The sequence below is a fragment of the Vulpes vulpes genome, chromosome 8 (assembly GCF_048418805.1).
Source record: "Vulpes vulpes isolate BD-2025 chromosome 8, VulVul3, whole genome shotgun sequence".
Taxonomy (NCBI): Eukaryota; Metazoa; Chordata; class Mammalia; order Carnivora; family Canidae; genus Vulpes; species Vulpes vulpes.
Genome location: NC_132787.1, coordinates 71847545 through 71871296, shown reverse-complemented (window position 1 = coordinate 71871296; position 23752 = coordinate 71847545). Strand labels below are relative to the sequence as shown.

Below are 23752 nucleotides of genomic sequence, written 5' to 3'. Positions count from 1 at the left end.
GGATTAAGTCCAACCTCTCCTGAATTCCAGACCCATGTGTTCAACGGCCCTGAACATCTCTACCTGGATTTCCCATATGTACCTCAAACACAACGTGCTAAAAATGGAAATCACTTGTCTTTCCCCTGCTTCCTACCTTCTCCCTCAAAGCATGTTTCTCTTAGATATGCATCACAGTGAATGTCACTGCCCAACTAATCAAGCCCAAACTCTGAGTTTTCCTAGACCTCTCATTCTTCCACAACCCCTCTAATTAATCACCAAGTATGTCTCCTATTTGCACATACTACAGCACTTTCTTATCTTATGGTAATTTAACTGTCCCCCTCCTACCTGCAAATCCATCCTTCAGAACTTTTCCTTTCAGAACACAAAATCAAATTCCTGGCTTAAAATTTCCTGAAAATTCACTCCCTATTACCCTTCTATCTCAACAAAGTTCATCTCCTGGTATTAACCAACCCCCCCCACCCCACCCCCTTCTGCTTCAGTAATGCTAAATTTCTTATGGTCTCTCCTCAAAGGAAAACCCTTTCTGTTCAAGTCTCCCTCCATGGAATACTCTCCCCAACACTACAATACCTCACGGATTCATCAACAACCAGTTCAAATGAATAACTTCTCTTGGGATGCCTTCATGAATTCATCCAAGAAATGGAGAAGCCTCCATTGTCCACTGACCATATGCTATAAGTTTATTATACTTCTTACTGTACTGTATTATAATCACCTTTCTCATCTTAAGAGGGTCTTTTTTTGTGGTCCCAAGTGCCCAACATAACATCTCCACTTAGTGATAGTATTCAAGGGACACCTGAGTGGCTCAGTGGTTGAGCATCTGCCTTTGGCTCAGGCATGATCTCGTCCCGGGATTGAGTCCCACATGTGGCTCCTTGCGAGGAGCCTGATTCTCCCTCTATGTGTCTGCCCCTCTCTCTCTCTCTGTCTTTTGTGAATTAATAAAATCTTTAAAAAATAATAAAATATTTTTTTTTTTTAAAAAAGAAGATTTTATTTGAAAGAGTGACAGGCATGGCAGCATGAGCTGGGCAGAGGGAGGGCGGAGGGAGAGGGGGAAGTAAACTCCCCACTGAGCAGGGAGCCCCACTCTGAACTCAATCCTAGGACCCCGGGATCATGACCTGAGCCCAAGGCAGAGGCTTAACCAATTGAGCCACTCAGGCACTCCTTAAAAATAAGATCTTTAGGGCAGCCTGGGTGGCTCAGTGGTTTAGCGCCGCCTTCAGCCCAGGGCCTGATCCTGGAGACCTGGGATCGAGTCCCACATCAGGCTCCCAGAATGGAGGCTGCTTCTCCCTCTGCCTGTGTCTCTGCATCTCTCTCTCTCTCTCTCTCTCTCTCTCTCTCTCTGTCTCTCATGAATAAATAAATAAAATCTTAAGAAAAAAAAAAGGAATCTCAGCTCTATCACAGACTGTACAACTTTGGGCAAGATGCCTAACTTCTCAGTGCATCAATCTCCTCATCTGTAAGATGTGAGGACTGGCGTGAGAATTAAATGGTTTAGTACATGTGAATGCTGAACACAGTGCCTGGCAAATAGTAAGCACTCAATAAATACTACTATTAGTATAGCAGATGCTTGGTTAATATTAGTTTCTCCCTTCCTACATCTACTCTCTCACTCCTATTTAAAGAAGCCTGCATATATAGAAGTAAGTTAACACTTGCATGACAAGTGGTATTACAGAAAAATGGGTGGTCAGGAAAGGGTCTCTGTGACTTGCAAATCACATCACAGTCATGGTTCTCTTATGTCTCCGATCCTCCCTTTTCTAAATGTTTTCTTCCTGAGAAATCTAGCAAATCTTCAGGCTTCAAAGTAGGGAGCCATAAAATTCTTATCTCCAGCCAAGATTTCTCTCTCTTGAGCCCCAGGGTAGTATTTCTCAACTCCTGATTTCTACCTAATGGCCCAACATCAGCTTAAACTAAAAATGCCAAAAGCTGAAAATTATTCCTTTCCTCAACAGTTCCCCATTTCTCCCCTCCTATCTTCCTCATTTAGTAAAAGAACCTGCTATTCTTCCGGTGCACTGGCTAGTTGTCCTGAAATTATACTTTAGTCCTTGTTCTCCTGCAATAAGACTATCTCAAGTCATCTTTTTCCTTTTATTCCTAATGCAACTAATTCAGGCCCCTTTAACTTCAAGCTTATTCCACTAAAAAAGCTCTGATGGTGTCCCTGTCACAGATGCCACCCTATACTGCATGCACTACCACACTGATCCTCCTAAACATACCACTTTTCACCATGGCCTTTCTCAGCTTAAAACTTTTGGTGTACTACTCCCTCTTCCATTTCATAATCTACATGGAAAAAGGCAAAGATTGACTTCAATGTGGCAATCTACATCCTTCCCTATCTACCTTGCTCCAGTCTTCCTTTTCAATCTTATTTCCACGATAAAAATACCATCACCTTACATTTATGCAGTGCTTCATTTAACTCAGAAAACATTCTTACCTGGCTGGCATTTCATCTCAATGACCCTTAGAGAGAAGCCAAACAGAGACGCCTGAGTGGCTCAGCGTCTGCCTTCGGCTCAGGACATGATCCCAGGGTCCAGGATCGAGTCCCCCATCAGGCTCCCTGAGGGGAGGCTGCTTCTCCCTCTGCCTGTATCTCTTTCTGCATCTCTCATGAATAAATAAATAAAATCTTTAAAAAGAAAGGGGGGGGGCTAAACTGTTATCAGTATCTTTCTTTTACAGAAAACAGACTTCTAGCACTGATCTCTAAGAACAAATGGGTCCCTGTCCCACTCCCTCCTTGGACTCCTAGGTAAATCAATCTATCTAATACCTCACTCCCACCACTTACATACAGGAGTCTTCTGTTCCAGAAGCTCTGGTCTCAGTGTTGTCTCATCCACATCTCTCCAACATACTTCATGTTTCCTTAGTCTGTAGTTTACACTCTACCATTCTCTCACTTGGTAGAAAGCCCTAATCCCCAACTCTTGTTATAAAAATACAGGAATACAGCATAGGGAATACAGTCATTAATACTGTGAAAACTTGGGGGATCCCTGGGTGGCTCAGCGGTTTGGCGCCTGCCTTTGGCCCAGGGCGTGATCCTGGAGTCCCAGGATGGAGTCCCGTGTCAGGCTCCTGCCATGGAGCCTGCTTCTCCCTCTGCCTGTGTCTCTGCCCACCCGCCCCCCCATGTCTATCATGAATTAAATAAATAATCTTAAAAAAAAAATACTGTGAAAACTTTGTATGGTGATAGGTGCGAACTAGACTTGTGGTGATCATTTCATATAATGTATATAAATATCCAGTCACTATGTTGTATACCTGAAACTAATATAATATCCCATGTCAGTTACAAAAAAAACCCCACTGAGGATGCCTGGGTGGCTCAGTGGTTGAGTGTCTGCCTTCAGCTCAGAACGTGATCATGGTCCAGGGATCAAGTCGGCTTCTCCCTCTCCCTACGTCTCTACCTCTCTCTGTGTCTCTCAAGAATAAATAAATAAAATCTTTAAAAACCCATAGTATTTCTTCAAGACTTCAGTTTAGGCATTCCCAAAAGGGACACCCAAAAACATTATATTCCACTTACCCCCAAAAACATTATATTCCACTTACCAACACCATGGAAGTTGTAATAACTGATCTGACACTTACTGCCCCAGTCATACTATAGCTAGTTTATCTGATATACTTAAACCTTCCAATATCCCTCTCCAAAAGGAAAAGTTGTTTTTTTGGAGTTTTCTATTTATCTCTGTACCTATCACAATACCACAATACCAAACCTGAAGTTTTGGATTAGACATTTTGGCCAGTGTTTTTCAAATAGCAGGTCATAAACCCTGAGTAGAATCTGAAATCAATCTAGAAGGTCACAGCTAGTAATATTTTTTTCCACATCAGATGGGTAATGTGCTAAGGTCATAACAAGGTTTGAGGGAGGCATGTTACACATGGCATGAACACCCAATCACCACACTTATGAACTACAAAAGGATCAGTATTTTGTTTTTAATGAAACAACAGACTACATCTCTCATAATACAGATGAGTGCTGTTTTGTGAAACTCTTATTACATTACGTCTGTATATAACTGTTGGATCATAATATCAAATACATATCTTACTATGTGTTATATTTTTTGAAGTTTGAAAGTTGCTAATGTAGATGACCCAATTTCTAGGCTCAAGGGTTTTACTTTTTTTTATTTTTAAGATTTTATGTATTTATTTATGAGAAACACACAGAGAGAAGCCGAGACACAAGCAGAGGGAGAAACAGGCTCTCTGGGGAGCCTGATGTGGGACTCGATCCCAGGACCCCGGGATCATGACTGAGCCAAAGACAGATGCTCAACCATTGAGCCACCCAGGTGCCCCAGGTTTTACATTTAAACCAGGGAAATACTAAACTAGGGAAATACTTGCTCTCTACCAAACCCCACACCCTACAAGAAACATCAGCTAAACAGAATACATAGATACTTGGGGGCAGAGGAAGACAAAAGAGTAATGACCATAGGGGAAAGTTTGTAAAGAAATGTTTCTAAGAGATGTTGGAATGTGCTACAACACTAGGTATATAGTTTCCAGCCTTCGCCATTTGTTTAGCCAAAAAGATGCCTCTATAGAAGGACTCCGAAAATATATTTCTCAATACTAACAGTTAAAAGGTCCTCGTTGCAGCCCACAATACAGGGGTATGCAGGATCTGGCTCTGGTAAATTAATGAATGCCTTCTCTTTCCCCCTTAATCCAGTCTTCCAGCCACAGTGACCTCCATGCTGTTCCCAGAACATTTTAAGTTTTAGCATCTCTGCACCTACTATATCCACAGCTATATCCTTTCTTCTTTAAATATCTTTCACTTGGGGATCCCTGGGTGGCTCAGCGGTTTGGCGTCTGCCTTTGGCCCAGGGCGTAATCCTGGAGTCCTGGGATCGAGTCCCGCGTCAGGCTCCCTGCATGGAGCCTGCTTCTCCCTCTGCCTGTGTCTCTGCCTCTGTGTGTGTCTGTGTGTGTCTCTCATGAATAAATAAATTTTAAAAATCATTTAAAAAAAATAAATCTTTCACTTAACTGAATTTTTTTTTTTTATGTGCTATCTTCAAAAAGGCCCTCCATGATCACAGTTTCCCAAAGTAGGCCTCTACTCTCTATTTCCTTATCCCACTGTATGGTTTTTCAAAAACTCTTGTCACCTCCTAACACTCTATTACACATTTATTCTTTTATGGTCTACCTCAGAGATCCACAAGCTTTTTCTATAAAAAGCCAAACAGTATCTATTTCCAGCTTTTTCTGTCACAACTACTCAACTCATTATAATATAAAAGCAGTTTAGACAATATGTAATGAGCACCTGTGGCTGTGTTCCAATAAAATGTTATTTACAAAAACCAGCAGCTGGCCAGGTTTGGCTCAGAGGCCATGTACCCCTGATACAGTCCTTCTAATAGAATGTGTCATTAAAAAAAAAAAAAGAATATGAATGTCATAGGGACAGGAATCTTCTGTTTTGTTCATTATGGTATCCTTGAGGCCAAAATAGTGCCTAGTCCCAACTACATATTCAATAAATTCAGTAAACATGTGTTGATTAAATTAATAGTGCTGGTCTGGAGTGGGGAGCCACCTCTCTTCTACTTCCTTGAGTGACAGTAACATGGTGTTCAAGAACAACGAGGACAAGGTCAGCAGCTGTATTTCCAGCTGGTTAGTACCATACCATGAAATATGGTACCACAACCATTGTGTGCTCCTGTCACCAGCAATAACCATGTCACACACAAATGCCTTTGGTTATAACTGGGTCCAGGCAGAAGCCTGAATTCCTTGGCTCTGCCCCCAGAAGCTCTGATTCAGTAGATCCAGGGTAGGGTCCAAGAATCTGCATTTCCAGCCAAGTTCCTAGGTGATGCTAATAGTGCTGATCCTAAACTACACTTTGAGAACCAGTAGGTGAGAGCACCTAAAAACTATATTAGTATTTTTATACTCTCAAGAAAAGAAAAAAAAAAGCCAAAAATTCTGACGTTCCAGTGACCTGGCTTCAGGGGGTTTGAAAAAGAATGGAACTATAAAACTGTTCCGTGGAACTGCTGTTTCAGTGAAATGAAAGCAAAAACCACTAGGTCTTTATTTTTTTTAACAGACGATCTCCCCAACATTCTATTTTTACTTGCAAATATAGTTCTAACTGGCTAAAACAATACACCAAACAGGTAAAAAAGAGAAATCACCATGGCTGGCTAACCTTGATAGTGTGGGCTATTAACTCCATCATTGGTTTTCTTAAAATTACTTTTTTTTTTAAAAGATGTTATTCATTTATTCATCAGAGAGAGAGAGAGAGAGAGAGAGAGGCAGAGACACAGGCAGAGGGAGAAGCAGGCTCCATGCTGGGAGCCCGAGGTGGGACTTGATCCCAGGTCTCCAGGATCACACCCTGGGCTGAAGGCGGCGCTAAACCGCCTTCACCTGAGCCACCTGAGCCACCAGGGCTGCCCAAAATTACTTTTTTAAAAATTTTATTTTAAGTAGGCTCCACTCCCAATGTGGGGCTTGAACTCATGATCGTGAGATTCAGAGTCTCATGCTCTATGGACTGAGCCAGCCAGACACCTCAATTTTTTAAAATTACTTTGAGGAAGAATCATAACCACGTGCTTTTCTATTGTTAGATGCCAAAGGCCTTTTCCAGATGGATACTAGAGATTGAATCTTACTACAATGAAATACACCTACAAAAAATTACAAGCCTGTAGATCACTTTCTTCAAATGATAAAAAGTCTATCATCACCAGATAGAATCCACAACATCTTCTGAATCCACCATAATAGAACCTGCAATGGATTAGTAACAATTTTTACAAGTTCTACATTCGTCATCACAGAGGACTTAAAATGATCCCCCAAATTCACATTAAAATCACCCTGAGGCCATTATTTACTCTTCCAATCTGAATAGCCCACAGAGGGATTATAATTTATATACATACATTTGTAGCTGTTTATAAAGTCATTTTCTACTGTAATGGTTATACGTTGCTAACATAGATTAAAAAATAATTTTATTTATTTTTTAAAAAAGACTTATTGATTTATTCATGATAGACAGAGACAGAGGCAAAGACACAGGAGGAGGGAGAAGCAGGCTCCATGCCGGGGACTCCAGGATCGCGCCCTGGGCCAAAGGCAGGCGCTAAACCGCTGAGCCACCCAGAGATCCCCAAAAATAATTTTAAAATGAAAAAGTAAGGTGAAGTCTAGGTTCTTAGCAAAGAAATTCAAGAAGCAAAAATCTAGAACGTTAATGAATGGACTGTTAAGAAGATGGCAATACTACATCAAAATGTACCTCCAGGGCAGCCCAGGTGGCTCAGCAGTTTAGCACTGCCTTCGGCCCAGGGTGTGATCCTAGAGACCAGGTATGGAGTCACGCATCGGGCTCCCTCCATGGAGCCTGCCTCTCCCTCTGCCTGTCCCTCTGCCTGTCTCTGTTTCTCTCATCAAACAAATAAAATCTTAAAAAAAAAACAAAAAACAAAAAAAACAAAAACAAAATGTACCTCCAAAAAGAGACTGCATATGATCAAAAAATGTCTTAGCAGACCCCCAACGCACAAATCTAAAGATGATTCTCAGTTAAGATCAAGTATTTTCAAAAAAAAAAAAAAAATCTAATGTTTTCAATCCAAATTTACCATCTGAAGTGTGCAAAGTGTAAAATATACACTAGATTTTTACAACTTTGTGAGACTCCACGCTGAGTGCGCTGAGTGCAGAGCCTGTCGCAGAGCCTGACACAGGGCTTGATCTCATGCAGATCCACAGCCTGATCTGAAACCAAGAGTGGGTAGCTTAACCGACTGTGTCACCCTGGACACCCACTACCAGAGAATTTAAATTACATGTGGCTTGCATTAGATTTCCATTGCATAATGATGGTCTAACCCAATTCTGCAAGTAGATTTACTATCTCCTCTTCCTTTAGGTGATTTCTAAAAAGCTTGTAGAAAGCAATAATGGAGCAATGAAAAAACATGAAACTATGTGGTACGTCTGACATAGACTGTCAGGAAAACCATGGGTCAGGTGCTCATCCACCCCGTCACTTCAGGTGCTAAAGACCTCACCTTCCTAGGGGAGGGAAGATGTGTCCCTCTGTGATCACTGTGCATATCCATATCTATAGCCCCCACACACATAAATTATACACTTTAATTTCAAATTGCAATTAATTCTATCAGAATCCTGAGCAGTGTTAGGCTGAATATAAGGTCTCTGTTTATGAAAACTACCTGGTTCCTAATACCCAAATACCTCCAGCTCCCAGTATGTATTTCATTCTTACAGAAGAGACACATCTGTAACAACTTTATTTTTTTAAAGATTTTATTTATTTGAGAGAGAGAGGGAGAATGCACATGAGCACCGGTGGGGGGAGGAGCAGACAGAGAGGGAGAAGCAGACGCCCTGCTGAGTGCGGAGCCCAATGAGGGCCAGATCCCGGGACCCTGACTGAGATCACGACCTGAGCTGAAGTCAGACACAAGCAACTGAGCCCCCCAGGTGTCCCTGTAGTAATTCCTTTAAATAATCCCTGTCTGTTTTACTGCAATGTCCTTAACTCCTAATTTAGAAAGTTTTTCTTTTCCTTGCGTTGCCAAACCTCTATAATCATAGAGGACACCAAAGGAGAATACTGGTTGAGGAAGAATACCAAAAAGAAGTACCATCTAGTTACTCACCCAACACTTGCTATATAACCATTAGGCCTATGCACCAAAAAAACCTATACTGAATACAAAAATTAAACATCTTATCCCTTCAGCTCTTTTCTAACCTTCAAAAAGATACTTATAAACCTATAAGGAATAACCTACTTGAACATACTTTAACATACGTAGGTATGTGTTGAGACTTCCATAGCCTAAGGTAATATACTGCTGGGCAGAATTAGAAGTAATTGAGAAACTTAAAATGAGTTAAAAGAAAAAGAAAAAAAAAAGGAGGGGGAGATGAATACTGCCAAAACATTAAAATATGTACATGATTTAATTACCCTGTCATAAAATATAAACTTCAAGGACTAATTCCAGCACATTGGAAAAGAACCACAGCCCGTGCAACAGGAAAGCATTTAATTCCCAAAGGTGTTTCAAACCCACTGAATATTATCATCCTGCAGCAGGGCTTCACAACTTGTGGCAAGCTCTGGAGATGACTTTGAGTGGTACTCGAGTGGGAAGTCCATAAATATTCACTGAATGAATCAGAAAACTCACGCATGGTACGATTAATATTCAGAACCCACAGCCAGTTAATCCGAAACTAGAGCTAGAAGCAGAACAAAAAGCAGTACCTGAGTTTAATCCCAAACCATTCCCCCAGCAGTCAGCTCCCCTTAAGTTTTTTCATTCTATGTAGTTTATTCACACCTTCTTTTAGGAAAGTTCCAAATCCTCTTTCCCACAATCTCCCTCCTTCTTAACCAGCTTCCCAGATAAAAACAGAAGACAGCAGTTTCTAGTCTCACCATTTTTTAGACAAATAATAACATCTCTTAACAATCACCCACAAATGTTCAAATGTCTGGCCTCCCAAAGGCCAGTCATTGTGCTCGGTGGTAGGGCACAAAGGTAAGTGTAACACTAAACCTACCTTTCAGGTAGTTTACCGGGGAGGCAGACAAGCAAACAATTACAGAATAAAAAAAATGCTTGGAGAATAGGGCAGGAGTGCCACTAGAGGGACTCTTTACTGGTTGGGAGGGGAGCGTGACAGTCTTCAGCGAACAATAAAAGAAACAAAAGTTAAAACCAAAAATAAATTATAATTGAATATGCCTGCGACTATTGTACTAGCTCCTCAAGTTAGCACGCCGAAATGACTCTCCTAATGAAAATCCTCTTAAAAAAAGAAAAAAAAGCTAGAGTTCATGACACTGGCACTGAGTACTAGCAAGAGAAAGAAAAAACCCCTCACGATTCAGCAGGACAAAATGCTAAACTTAATTAGTCATGATGTCAAGAGGCTTCACCCATTTATCGTCTGTCCCTCCTAGCTGAAGGTGACTTGACTGACCCACTCTTGTGATTTCAGTTGTTTTTTTTCTAGCAGTAGTGATGGTCTTGCAGGGATCCATCCATACTTCCTCCTTGATACTCCTTGCGACCACCAGCAAAATCTGCTGGACTGCTGGTTGGCACTGCAGCCATAGAAGAAATAAACTGACCATGTACACGAACTGGATGAACCCACACTGCTTTGTTACTATTCAGAAAGGCAACAATTAAAAACATCATTAGCAAACACTGTGGGAGGGTGGTGAGAAAGGTAGTAGGGATGGCACCCTGGAAGGTACCTAACAAGGAAATTCATCTCTTGCTAGTTTCACAGGACACTGAGTTTTCATTTCCAGGTACTCAATTCTTAGGACATATCATCAGGCTTGAAAGTTGGTTTTCTGTTTCTAATTCCCTGTGGCTACAAATCATTTCCAAGCTTCAGGCCCACCTTGTCTAACATTCCTCTGCGAACAATGTCCTGTCCTCTTGTCCTTACCATCCCAAGAACAACCTCTCTTTTCTGGATCACTCACTTCCTTCCCATGAAATCTAGGTAGTATGTTCTCGTAGGAAACTGTCTGCTTTAGCGTGTATTTCCAACATGAATCAGGACACAGCTAATATATAAAAAATTACCACATTTTTTAAAAAGCCTGATTTGCACACCTCTTAAGGGCTTTTTCTTCGATTTTATTTTATTTTATTTTTAAGATTTGAGAGAGAGAGAGAGAGAGAGTGCACAAGAGATAACATATGCATGCAAGTGGGGACAAGCTGACTCCGCACTGAGCAACAGAGCCCTACGACCCTGGATCATGACCTGAGCCAAAATCCAGTTGGATGCTTAGCCAACCGGACCATTCAAGCGCCCCTTGTTCCTCAATTTTAATAAATAATTTCAATTGAAAATCTATACCTTATTATTTTAAAAAACTGAAAAATATCATAGCTCCTAGCACAGCTCTAAAATTAATATGGAATTAATCTTTTACAAAGGAAGATTTTAATTATGAACAGCATTTAACTTTTAACTCTTGGGAGAGGAGGGGGGAGAGAGAGAGAGAGAGAGACCCGTGGGTGTGTGCAGCAGGAGAGGGAGAAAGAGAATCTTAAGCAGTCTTCACACCTGGTGCAGAGCCTATAGGAGGGCTAGATCTTACAACCCTGAGATCATAAGGTGAACTGATATCAAGAGTCTGACACTCAACCAGGCACCCCTTAATTTTTGTGAATATAAAATATAGGAAATATCTCCTTTTGAGTTCATGCTTGTGAGAACACCCCCCCAGAAATATTTATAATGTAATTAAAAAACACTATTTCTAAGATAATCCAACGATACCTTAACTTTCACTAAAAACAGCTTTTGGAACTTCCAGTTTAAAACAAAAACAAAAAACCCCCACAAACCTCAGCAAATATATACGGTAAATGTTATAAAGCTGATGTTTTGAAAATGACTCATAAGTACATGGATTTCTTCATTTTTAAGATATTGCAAGCCTAATCTAGGGATTTGTTTCACATCAGAATTTTATGAAGTTTCTATTATAAAAAAAGTTTTCAATCTTTAAACAAGATCGCTGCTAATACATCTTAAAATTCTAAGTCTGGGGATCCCTGGGTGGCTCAGCAGTTTAGCGCCTGCCTTCCCCCAGGGCGTGATCCTGGAGTCCTGGGATCAAGTCCCACGTCGGGCTCCAGGCATGGAGCCTGCTTCCCCCTCTGCCTGTGTCTCTGCCTCTCTCTCTCTCTCTCTCTCTCTCTCTCTCTCTCTCTCCCCCTCTGTGTCTCTCATGAATAAATAAATAAAATCTTAAAAAAAAGAATTCTAAGCCTGAAAGTAATTTCTTCCAAATTAAATTTCCAATTTAAGATAAAATTTTACGACGACTTAACTTAAACATGAATGTCAAAATATAGTGAAAATAAACTTCAAAACCACATTTTTATGAAATCGAAGACCCCAGAAATTAAAATATTTACATTCTTATCTATCCTTTATTGAAAAATCAAGGTAAATGTAATTCACAATTTACTGAATTGAAAAAGTCTTACGTAAAAATGTCATAGTCTTTTAACAGATCATAGTTAAAATAAATGGTCTGACATGTTGGTAAAAATCTTTTCAGTGGGAGTCAATTTACTTCACTTACAGGAAGGCAAAAGTCACCACATTAAAATCACAAGCCAATTACCAATCCTGGCTTTGCAATTCCCAAATCCTGAAAACAAAATTATTGCACTTCACTCTGGGATCATTTGCATGTATGCTTTTAGTGTCAGATAACATTTTTAGAGACGAGAAAATTTAAATCTACCAACAAGAGTGGCACAATTTCAAAATATGGTACAACTTTCAAAAGCTAGATTAATGGCCTACCTACTTTTATACTTTACATTTTGAAAATAAACAGCAACAGATGCTTCTGAAAACAGTATCTACCTACCTGTTCACTTACTTGCTATCACTTTTATATATGAAAAGTCTTCTAAAAGCTAGGGGAAACATAAATCCAGTAAAGATAAGGACTCTATTTGAAATCTCGATGGTTTCCAAAATCAAGAGTAGCCACCAAAAAGTTAGGAAGGCACTTAAGAAAAAGATTCCCTCTCCGAAGTGGGGCAAAATTAGTTAAGAAAAAAGTTGGGGGCAGCCCGGGTGGCTCAGCGGTTTAGCGCCTGCCTTTGGCCCAGGGCGTGATCCTGGAGACCGGGGATCAAGTCCCCTGTCGGGATCCCTGCATGAAGCCTGCTTCTCCCTCTGCCTGTGTCTCTGCCTCTCTCTCTCTCTGAATAAATAGAATCTTGTGTTAAAAAAAAAAAGTTGATAAATATTTTGTTATCAGTTCATTTATCCATTCCTTACAGCATATCTCACATGTGCTGTAGAATTGTGCCACCAAACTTATGGAGCTGTGCCTCATTCACCCCAAATTCCTTGGCTCCTAGCAAAGTGTCTTATACATAGTAGCAACTGAAAATAGGTTGACCGATTTAAAGCAATAAATATGTTCCTAATTCCAGGTAATCAATTAGGCTCGAACTCATGCAAGAACATTCATAATTTCATTTTAGCTAACAAGCACTGAGTAATTTGACATGTTTTTAATTTGCCAAGCTATTAAATGGATTTTAAGCTCTGAATTACATTCTTATATTGTAAACGTATTCAAAAGAAAGTGTGTTGTGAGACATTAAAAAAATACTCTTACAAATAAAAAAGACGATGACTGGTATTATTGTGTGTAACATGGAGCTAGATGGTGTTGGTATGGTGAACATAATGTGACCCGGCACTGATGTAAAAGGTCTGTTAACACGACAAGAACATTACAAAGAGACTTAGAGGATGGAAAAATGGAATTCTGGCTAGAAAAGTCATAATGGGCAAGCAGGAGACTTAATTAACGTAGAGTACTGCCGGCTCCACTCAGACAGGGTCCTGGGAAGGTGGGGAGCCTGTTTCCCACCAGGAAGAACAATTACTTCTCTACCAATCTACACGGTACTGCTGGAAACGGAGGTACAGACGATGGATCGAACCAGTTACTCCCCATTACAATTGCCCATAGGAAACGAGGGAATGAATACCAAGCAGAGTGGGCCCTTTATGGGCTCCCAACAATTCCAGTTCCATCAACTCTCTAAAGCTCTAGTTGAGCAAAGTAGGCAAATTATAGCCCACAGGCCAAACTGGGCCAAATTCAGCCACCTCCTGTGTTTGTGTGGCCTGCAAGCTAAGAATGGTTTCTACATTTTTAAATGGTAAAACAAAGAGTCACATTTTATGACACATGAAAATTATATGAAATTTAAATGTCAGCATCCAAAAATAAAGTTTTCATTGGAACATCACTATGCTTACTTATTTACGTGTTGTCCATAGCCGCTTCTGCACTACCACGGCAGAGATGACGGAGACCCTATAGCACACCAACCCTACAATATTTACTACCTGGCCTTTTACAGAAGTATGCTGAACCCGGGCTAGAGCTTTTCTTTATGCTCGCCAGGTTGCATCTCCTTTCTCTGAGGTGGTCCACTGCTTCACAAGGTAGAGATTCTAAGCTTGACAGATGTCCATCTTGGGGCTGTGTTGTCGGAAGTTACGTCATTACATAAAATAAAATATCGTGCAACTCATTAGGGTGGGCACAAAGACAAAGTAACAAATCACACATTTGGAAGGCCCTGAAGAAGTAGCAGGATCCAAATACAAACATCACAGGCAGTACATTTCAGATCTTTTACCAGACTACTACATTGAGTTCTGGGTCACACGGTGAAAGGAAACAAGAACCCACAGAGAATTTGGAGGTTGAAGAGATGATGGAAAGAGCTAAAAAATCACACCTCTAAAGAAATGCTCAAAGAAATGGGACTCGTTTGCCCAAAAAAGAGAAAGGTAAGACAGGAACTACAATAGTGAGGGTGTCAAATTCTACATTTGTTGACAGATTAAATTTTTACTGATGAAAATAATGGCAGCCTGAACTAATACTCCACAAAACACGTATCTAGTGAATTAAATGTGATTCTTAATGAGACTGCCACTCCTGCCATAGGCCATAAACTAGCCCCTTAAAAGATAATCACTTGTCAAATACTGTACTGTAAGTCTTCAACTGACAGATTATAGGAATGTTCCTTTTTCAGAAACATCTGGCATTATGTAAGTTACCGGAAAAAGTGTGCTATTAATGTGCTGAGGTTCAGTAATATTCAAGTAACTAAAAGGTAATGTAAGTTTCATAACCATATGCCTTTCCACAGGACCAAATAGGGGGAAATGGGCTTAAATTACAGAATTTGTGTTACACTTCAAGAATGTTCACGCAATGGGATTTTAATCACTCTAAAAGATTACGGAGGGTAAAGAAAACTTCCCAGGACACCTCTGAATTAGAATGGAACTACCTGGATGTTTTTCTGAAGCAGGAGAATGGTTCTCAAATCCAATCGTCCAGTGCTAATTCTGTAGTTTTAACTCTCCCAGTTCTTATGAGAGCCTGCATCCGTGCTGTTGCACTTTGTCTTAAAGGTGGTCAATGTGCGTACAGCTACATCTAACATAAATTCTAGTATCTCAAATCAAAATGTGGTGGTAGCTTTAATAACTTCTTTTAAATTACAGAGATAGAGAATACATTCCCATTTAAACCGGAAAAAAAAATGGGAAAATGGGCCTAGTTGCCAAATACTTCTATGAGCCTAAGTACTACCTTATCTCAAAATGTCCAACACTTGCACACAGCAAGTGAAGACGGTAGTTTTGAGCCTTTTAAAATACAGAATCCTTGAACACAAACTGTCCTTTGAGTCAATCTCAACACTGCCATTAGTAATACAAATTCTGAAACTTGCTCTAAATATAATTCTAATCAACCTCAGTTTTTCAATCTCGTAATTCTAAGGCCCGCATTTCCCTTAAGAAAACCCTTCCAAATGGGGTGAAGCACACACTAATCTGACTCACTAAACTTTCTCCACTCCTACATCACCTTTACAGGATTTTAAAACCAAGAGTGCACAATACTTGCAAGCCACTTCTACAATCTTGCATCAACCTTACCAGGATAAACTTTTCCCCAAGTCACTTAGCACTTTTTTAAGAATTTATTTAAAGACCTGCGGTAGTGAAACAAAGAAAACGCAACCCCCTCCCCCTTTTCCAAACCATATGGCAGTAAATTGAAGTTAACTTATTTTTTATTTATTTTTTTTTTTTATTTTTTTTTTTGCCGGCTCAACGCCTGTACACTGGTCCTAAACAGGTTTCTCTTTGTGCCCTGGGACTGGGCTAGCGCTGCCTGCTTGTTTGCAACTGTACACCCGACCATGCTGTTAGACCGAAAAACAAGTCCGAACCGCCCCCCCGCCGCCAGCAGCCCTGCCCACGGCCCTCCGCCGAGACCTGGCCGCGGAGGCGGCGCGCGCTGGGCGAGGGAGTCCCGCTCCGGCCGGGGGACCGCGCAGGGAGTTTCCTCGCCCGTCCGGCCGGATCCGCCACGGGAACTCGGTTACCCGAGCCCAGGGACGCGCCGAGGCCTAGCCGCGAGGCCGGGCGGGCTCCGGGTGGCGGGGGCTTCCCGTCCCCGGCCGCCCCGCGGCGGCCCGCGGGCACAGGCGCTCTTCGGCGTCTCCCGGCGACCGGACGCGCCTGGCGGGCCCACGGACGGCTCCTCGGGGTCCCGCCGCCGCCCGCGGCCCCGTTCGGCGGCCGCCCCGAGCCCTTCCGGGACGGCGAGAGCGCTAGGCCGCGCCGGAGCCCGCGGCTTCGGGGCCGGCCAGGCGGGCCGCGGCGTCCGGTATCAGTCCCGAGGGCCGGGCTCCCGCCGGTAACGGGCCCCGCGGCTCCCCTCCCCCTCCCCCGCCCCATGACAGTGCAAACCCTCCGGCCGGCCCGGCCGCCCCGCCTCCGGCACCAGGCCCAGGCAGGGCCGCGGCGGCCGTGGCGGCGGCGGCGGCGGCGGCGGCGGGGAGGCGGCGCGGTCCTCCGCCCTCGCTCGCTCGCTCGCCCGCCCGCCCGCCCGCTCGCTCCCAGGCCAGGCGCCTCGGGCCCGGCCCGGGCTCGCCCCAAGTCTCCGCCGCTGCCCCGCCGCCCTCTGCGGCGCCCGGCCCGGGCGGGGTAGGCCGAGGCCCGGCCGTGGGGGTGGGGGCGGGGGCTCCTCTCACCTTCATGTCGGGACATCCTAGTTGAGACGGTGGCGGCGCGGCCCCTCCCGAGCTCCGGCTGCAGTGTCCCCGGCGGGGTCCCGGCGCTGCCCGCGCCGGCCGGCCGACTCCCACTCGACTCCCGGGCTCGGCCGCGGGGGCGGGGTGGGCAGGGGAGCGCTCCCGCGGCGGCGGCGGCGGCGGCGGCGGCGGCGGCGGCGGCGGCGGCGGCGGCGGGGAGGCGGCGCGGGGCGGGAATGGGGCCGGGCCTGGCCGGGGCTGAGCTCCTCCAGGAGGCGGGTCCGACGCCGCGGCTCCGCCGGCGCCCGCCGTGACTCGGTCACTCTCGGGCCCGCCGGCTCCCGGCTGCGGCGCCGCGCTCCGCAAATCCCGCTCCTCCCCTCCCCCGGCCCGCCCCCCGCCCCTCTCCCCCGGCTCCCGGCCGCCGCCTCCGCCCCCGCCTCCGCCTCCTCCTCTTCCTCCGCCTCCGCCTCCTTCCGCCGCCCGCACGCCGGCCCCGCCTCTCGCTGCCCGCGCCGGGCCCAGCCGCCCGGAGGGCCCGCGGACGGCGGTCGCGGCGGGGGAGGCGCCAGCAGGCCGCGGTCGGCGCGGGAGCTGGGCCTGGGCCTGGAGCTGGGCCTGGGCCGGGCCTGGAGCTGGGCCTGGAGCTGGGCCTGGAGCTGGGCCTGGAGCTGGGCCTGGAGCTGGGCCTGGAGCTGGGCCTGGAGCTGGGCCGGGCCTGGCCGCCGCCGCGCAGCGCGTCGGGAGGAAGAGGAAATGCCCGGCCGCTGCCGCCCGCCGCACGCCGCCCGCCGGTGCTGCCGGCCCGCGTGGCCCGAGAGGCGCCCGCCGGCCCGGCCCCCCCTGCTCCGCCTGGGCCCTACCCGGGTCCCGGCCGGGGGCGCCCCCCGCCGCCGCGCCGCGCCGGGCCGGGCCGGGCTGACCGCGGGCGGCGGGCGCTGCCCCCCGGAGCCGCGGCGCCGACGCGCTCCTGGGCCCTGGGGCGGCGCATGGGCGGCGGGCCCGGGCTGCGGGCTGCGGGCTACGAGCCGCGGGCCGGGCCCCGAGGACAGGCTGCGCACTGCCCGGGCACTCGTGTTCGTGGCCGGCTTCCAGCCGGCTGCTCGGAAGGGAGAGGCGGCTGGCCTCGGTCGTCGCCGGCTGCTTCCCGGCCGGGTGACTCGCGGTCGCGAGGGGGCGGGGGCGGGGGCGCCGCGGGGCTCCTCGGGGAGCATCCCGGAGCCTCCGCCCCGCCAGCCCGGGTGTCCCACGGGACCCGCGCGCCCGCACGCTGCTCCCCGGAACGCGCTGCTTGGACAACTGTTGCGCTGCGGGGTGTGTGTGTGTGTGTGTGTGTGTATTTTCCGCTTTTTTCCCCCTGCCCGGGGACCCCTTTCCCGTCTTCATTTCCCTTTTACATTTTTACCCTCTCCCTTGTCGACTTTGTTTTCAGGCTTATTAATTCAACAGGTGGACTGCCCCTGCCCACGTGTTCGTGGGAGCGTGGTTGGTGGAAACGGACCATGCTTCGGAGGCAAGATCCATCATCCATCGCATTCTGGTTCTGATAGCCCCGGTGTAACCTTGGACAAGTTCTTTAACCTTGCTGAGCCTCCGGTTCTTTGTCCTACGTTTGGTTTTGGTTCTTTTGATTTATGCCTTTATATTTGAAATTGTTCTGGATTTTTTGGTGCGTGTGTGTGTGTGTGTGTGTGTGTGTAAAATTCTGTCCCTAGGCTAAGGTTACTCTTAATCCTGTGCACCATTACCAGCTGTGTGACCTGCAGCAAATGCCTTGATTTCCCCATCTTTAACATGAGCATGATTACAGATGATAACTATGGCTAATAGTGATAATAACAGGTAGGTATTTGGAGGATTAAGTGCTAATATAAAATATTTAGCATAAGACATAGTAAAAAATAGTGTTCGTTACCATATATAATTAAATCTGTTTTTAAAGCGTTTCCTGATGTCAAACGTGTTACAAAGCTCATCTTAAAGGGATAGGTATTAGGTCACTCAGATCTACCCAACGACTGTATTTGGTAATAACTCCTGATAAACTAGATACCCGCCAAATAAGGTTTTAAACAAATGGGGATCTAAACCAGGACTTTGTCACCAGAAATATTTCCATTGCACTTCAGGAGCTTTTGCCTAAATTAAATCCAGCACAGCTGTTGAAGAAAGAGGACTAGGACAGGGCTTCCAGAAACAAGGCTAGCTAACGCTGACGCTGACTGAATGCTTAGCTGCATCTTTCTAAGCACTTTACAGTATTGGGGTTCGTGATCCTGGGCACCAAGCGCTCACTCAGGAGTTCTGTTACCTGTGCTATATAAAAGTGAGGACAATACCACCCTACAGTTTCGTGATGAGTAAATGATGTCTGTAAATACATTGAACACAGAGATTAAGACAATAATAATAGTCAAAACATGGAAAGGAAAAAAAAAAAACCATGCTAGAGCAGGTAGGAGAACTGACAACAATACTGTACTCCAGGAAGGAATAAGAGTAAGTACAGACGTTTAGTTTGTTTTGGTTTTGGGGGCGTCGTTAGCCAATTCTTTTAAGGAGGACAAACAGGTAAGTGTCTAAACATCAAGGGAATATCAGATCTTGACACTTATCCCATAGTTTTCAGTTGGTCGAAAGTAAGAAAACAAGGGAGTGATTACACGTTGTTCTTTGCATAAGAGTAAGCAATAATATTATAATTGGGATTTTCTTTTTTTTTTTAAGATTTTATTTATTTTTTCATGGGAGAGGCAGAGGGAGAAGCAGGCTCCCTGCAGGGAGCCCGACATGGCACACTCCATCCCAGGTCTCCAGGATCCCGCCCTGGGCTGAAGGCTGCGCTAAACCGCTGAGCCATCCGAGCTGCCCTCAACAGTTTCAAGAAAACATTTTTTCAGTCCAGTTGATGGTCAGGCCTTTTAATTTAAAACAACCTGCTTGCTATCCTGCCATGTGGGAGATTTCACTTCCAAAAAGATTAATTTAAGTGCTTATACCCAATTGTCCATCAAATGATTTCTTTTCTCCAGAAATGGTTCCTCCAGGCCCTTCCTCCTACCTCCTTGAGTTCTTCCATGTACTTAACCTCGCCAACCCATTTCCATACTATGGCCCGGGTATGTTGTATAAAACAAATTAATGCATAGAAAGCCTGGTGAAATCTGAATAAGCTTTTTTTTTTTTAAGATTTTATTCATTTATTCATGAGAGACACACAGAGAGAGGCAGGGACACAGGCAGAGGGAGAAGCAGGCTCCATGCAGGGAGCCCAATGTGGGACTTGATCCTGGGGCCTCAGGATCACGCCCTGGGCCAAAGGCAGGCGCCAAACCGCTTGGCCACCGGGGCGGCCCTGAATAAGCTTTTTAGGTTGGTTAATTGTGCTAAGTCCACTTCCTGGCTATGATAGTTTCCTATAGTTTTGTAAGTTGTTACTACCATTGGAAGGAGCCAGGGGACTATACATGGGCCCTCCCTGCAACTTCCTGTGTGTATTATTATTTCAGAGTAAAAAATTAATGGATCAATATACTTCAAACAGCACATCTCAATAGATTGGATGTGGAGGCAAGTAAGGTAATCCAGCTGTCTTCAGCTAAGCCAAAAGTTAAAGGTATTAGCAAAACTAGAAAATGTTGTCACACCTACAAATGTTTTTGTTTTGAAAAAACTCTTGTCTTAAAAATATTTGTATACCCATTAGGAAATGGGTTTATTTCAAGTGTGTAAAGGGATTCTGAGACTAGAACCTTTAAGAATCTGCCTTCAGAGATTCTCACGACCCCCTCATTGTACAAATGAGAAACGATAACAATGTGGATGCTTGAGTCGTGCTCTGGTACGTGTTGCAGGCATAGTTATAGGCCCTTTACTCGTGGTGCTATTTTGTCTTTATTTTACTCATAAGCCAAGTGAGGCACAGAGAACTTAATTGACTTGGCCACGCAAATAGTCACTGGTAGAGCTCTGCTGCTGCCTGGTGTCCTGCCACCTCCCTGGAGGCCTGGAAAGGGTCAGAAAGGCTCATGCCATCTAGTTACCTCACACCTGTATGCTCTCCTGCTAACCTCACAGTCCCTGCAAGTCACTGAGGCCTTGAACACACTTTACAGTTTTCATTTCCAGTTCTGCCACCCTGAGTATTTTCAAGCATGGCCTTGCAGTGCCTTTATTTCAAGTCTAAATGTGCACCTACACTTCCACCACCTGCTCCCCTCATGACCATACCCAGAACTGGGATATACAACTTCCTGTTTTATTATAACTTCCTGTTCCAGTTTTCTTAATCTACGACTAAATATATCCTTTTACTTGAGAACTCCCATCCCTCGGACTTCCCATTTGGCCCTTATTTTTTTCTTTCAACTCCATTCTCTTCCTGACCCAGTGGGTTCCGATTGGCCACTCAAGCTATTCTCAATCATAACCTTTGACTCCTGAGACTCCTCATTTTCAAGCTGTACCAGCTCTGCAAATTCCCAGTCCTGAATCAGCTTCATGACTCCATTTCTCCCCACCTATACCTAACTTGGGGTGCAGAACATTAAAAATAAAGGATGTGGAGAGCTGTTACAAAATCTAGTGCATCCTATTGCAGTTGGACCTCCATGTTCCATGGTAGGTGTCTTTGATCAGCACTCTCTACCATTCTCAGATCACTATAAACCTTCACTTATGTTCACCTGCTTATGCATCCACCTCCCCAATAGATAGCCTTGCCTTCTAATCACAGAGAAAATAAAGTTTAAGAAGCAAGAACTTGGGACAGCCCGGGTGGCTCAGTGGTTTAGCACCACCTTCAGCCCAGGGCCTGATCCTGGAGACCCCGGTATCCAGTCCTGCGTCATGCTTCCTGCATGGAGCCTGCTTCTCCCTCTGCCTATGTCTCTCATGAATAAATAAATAAATAAAATCTTTAAAAAAAAAAAAAAAAAAAAGGAAGCAAGAACTTCACACAGTGAGCCTCCAAGGAAATTTGTACTTGTGTATCCTGCTGCTTCACACCCTCGCTCCCATCCCAGAACTGAGGTGTCCCTCTTTTGGTTCAATCCCACCTGTGCTGAGGATACCACTTCATCCCATCTTAGATCATGCTCCTTAAACCACCCCCTGAACATCTGTACTGCCAACTGCTCAGCCTTACTGGTTCATTTCCCTTGTCCAAAAACATTCCAACCCTATACTACCCCTGGTTATTGTCCTGTTTCTTTCTCTTCGTAGTCAAGTTCCTTGGAAGAACTATCACTTGTCTTCCTCAGCTTTGTAACCTGAGGAATTTGGTTGCTTGCTTTCTAATGCTGTGAGCCACTCTTGTCTTCTGTGATACCACTCTTGTATTCCCTACCATGTCTGTACTTTTACTGTATCCTGTATTGAGTTGAGCAACGTCACTGTCAACCTAGTCAGTGACCGAAGATGAAACCAACCGTCCTCCTAGACTTCCTTCCCATTACCTCTCCTGGCCAATCAGTCACATTGGGTTTTACTCAGGAAACATTGGTCAGGTTCATCTCTTTCTCCATGCCCATGCCAGCCAAACCATTGTAGACCACTACCAAACCTCCTCGAGACTCAGAGTGATCTCAACTCTTTACCATTAATCATATTCCTGTCTACTGTCCTTTGTACCATTTCCAGTTAGCTTTTTTTCTTTTTTGACTAAATTTTTAAAACTAGGTGCATCTGGCTGGCCCAGTCAGTAGAGCATAAAACTCTTGATCTCAGGGCCATGAGTTTAAGCCCTGTGTTGGGAGCAGAGCCTACTCAAAAAGCAGACAAAAAACTAAGTAATAAAATGTTCATTGAAGAAATTTTGGAAATCTAGAAAAGCATTTTAAAAATTTGCTTATAATCTTAGCACCCAGAAACAAACATTGTTATATTCTGATGTTTCCTTCCTAGAGCTGTTATTCAGAATCACAGACTGGATCGTATTCCTCTGCTTAAAGCCCCTCAGTGGCTCACCTTCAATATTCCCTGTCCCTTACGGATGATAACTCAAATGACTACCAAGGTCTAAAGTATATATAGGACCTGCTGTAGCTTGTCTATTGCTACTCTCCGTGGGGTCAGTGTTAACGTGGGTCGCCCTGGCTTTAGCATGGTCTCCTTTTCTGCTTTTGGGGCCTTTTCATTTGCTTCTCTGGCATGTCTACCAGATTCTTCATATGACAGGCTTCACTTTAGGTCATCTTGGAAAAGCCTTTCCTGACCATTCTATTTAATATAAGACCCTCTCACACACACTGATTTTTTTTTTTAAGTCCTGTTTCTTAATGTTTATTCACATGAATTGTTACAATCATTGCACAACAGGATTTTAAGAGCCATGGGCTTTTTCTCATTCTTGGACACCGCAGTCCCACTTCAAGTCATTGAGCCTATTTGAATGTTGAACGATACATGCAAAGATTTCAGATACAAGGATGTTTATCACCATGTTCTTTTTAATATTTAAAACTAGAGACAAGGGACTCCTGGGTGGCTCAGCGGTTGAGCATCTGCCTTCAGCTCAGGGCATGATCCTTGGGTCTGGGATCAATTCCCATATTGGGTTCCCTGTGAGGAGTCTGCTTCTTCCTCTGCCTATGTCTCTGCCTGTCTCTCGTGAATAAATAATTAAAATCTTTAAAAATAAAACTGAAGACAATCTAAGTGGATTACGCTTTATACACACCCAAAGGAATGAGAAATATATTTGTGGTGTTTTCAGTGAAAAAAGCAAGTTTCAAAATATAAAAGCAAGTTTCAAAATATATTCTGTTCTTTTTCTAAATGATGGCTTTTCTAAATGGCATCATGCCATTTTTTTTTTTTTAAGATTTTATTTATTGGGCAGCCCAGTGGCTCAGCGCTGCCTTCAGCCGGGGGCATGAACCTGGATTCCTGCATGGGACTCCCTGCATGGAGCCTGCTTCTCCCTCTGCCTGTCTCTGCTGCCCCTCCCCCCGCCGCCCACCCCACCCCCGTGTCTCTCATGAATAAATAAATAAATT

At 44.7% G+C, this 23752-nt stretch overlaps 1 protein-coding gene and 1 non-coding gene across 2 annotated transcripts in view; both read right to left on the bottom strand.

Moving 5' to 3' along the window:
• KCMF1 (potassium channel modulatory factor 1) overlaps positions 1-16913 on the bottom strand; it is an 80979-nt gene extending 64066 nt beyond the window's left edge. Inside the window, exon 1 of the mRNA XM_072767046.1 lies at positions 16755-16913. Within this exon, the coding sequence (XP_072623147.1) occupies positions 16755-16770 (16 nt within the window). The 5' untranslated portion in view covers positions 16771-16913. The remainder of the gene's footprint in view (positions 1-16754) is intronic.
• Positions 3901-4001, bottom strand: LOC112916918 (small nucleolar RNA U13). Its single transcript, XR_003234376.1, has one exon. It is a non-coding gene; the product is annotated as a small nucleolar RNA U13 (small nucleolar RNA).
• Positions 16914-23752: the final 6839 nt, after the last annotated feature.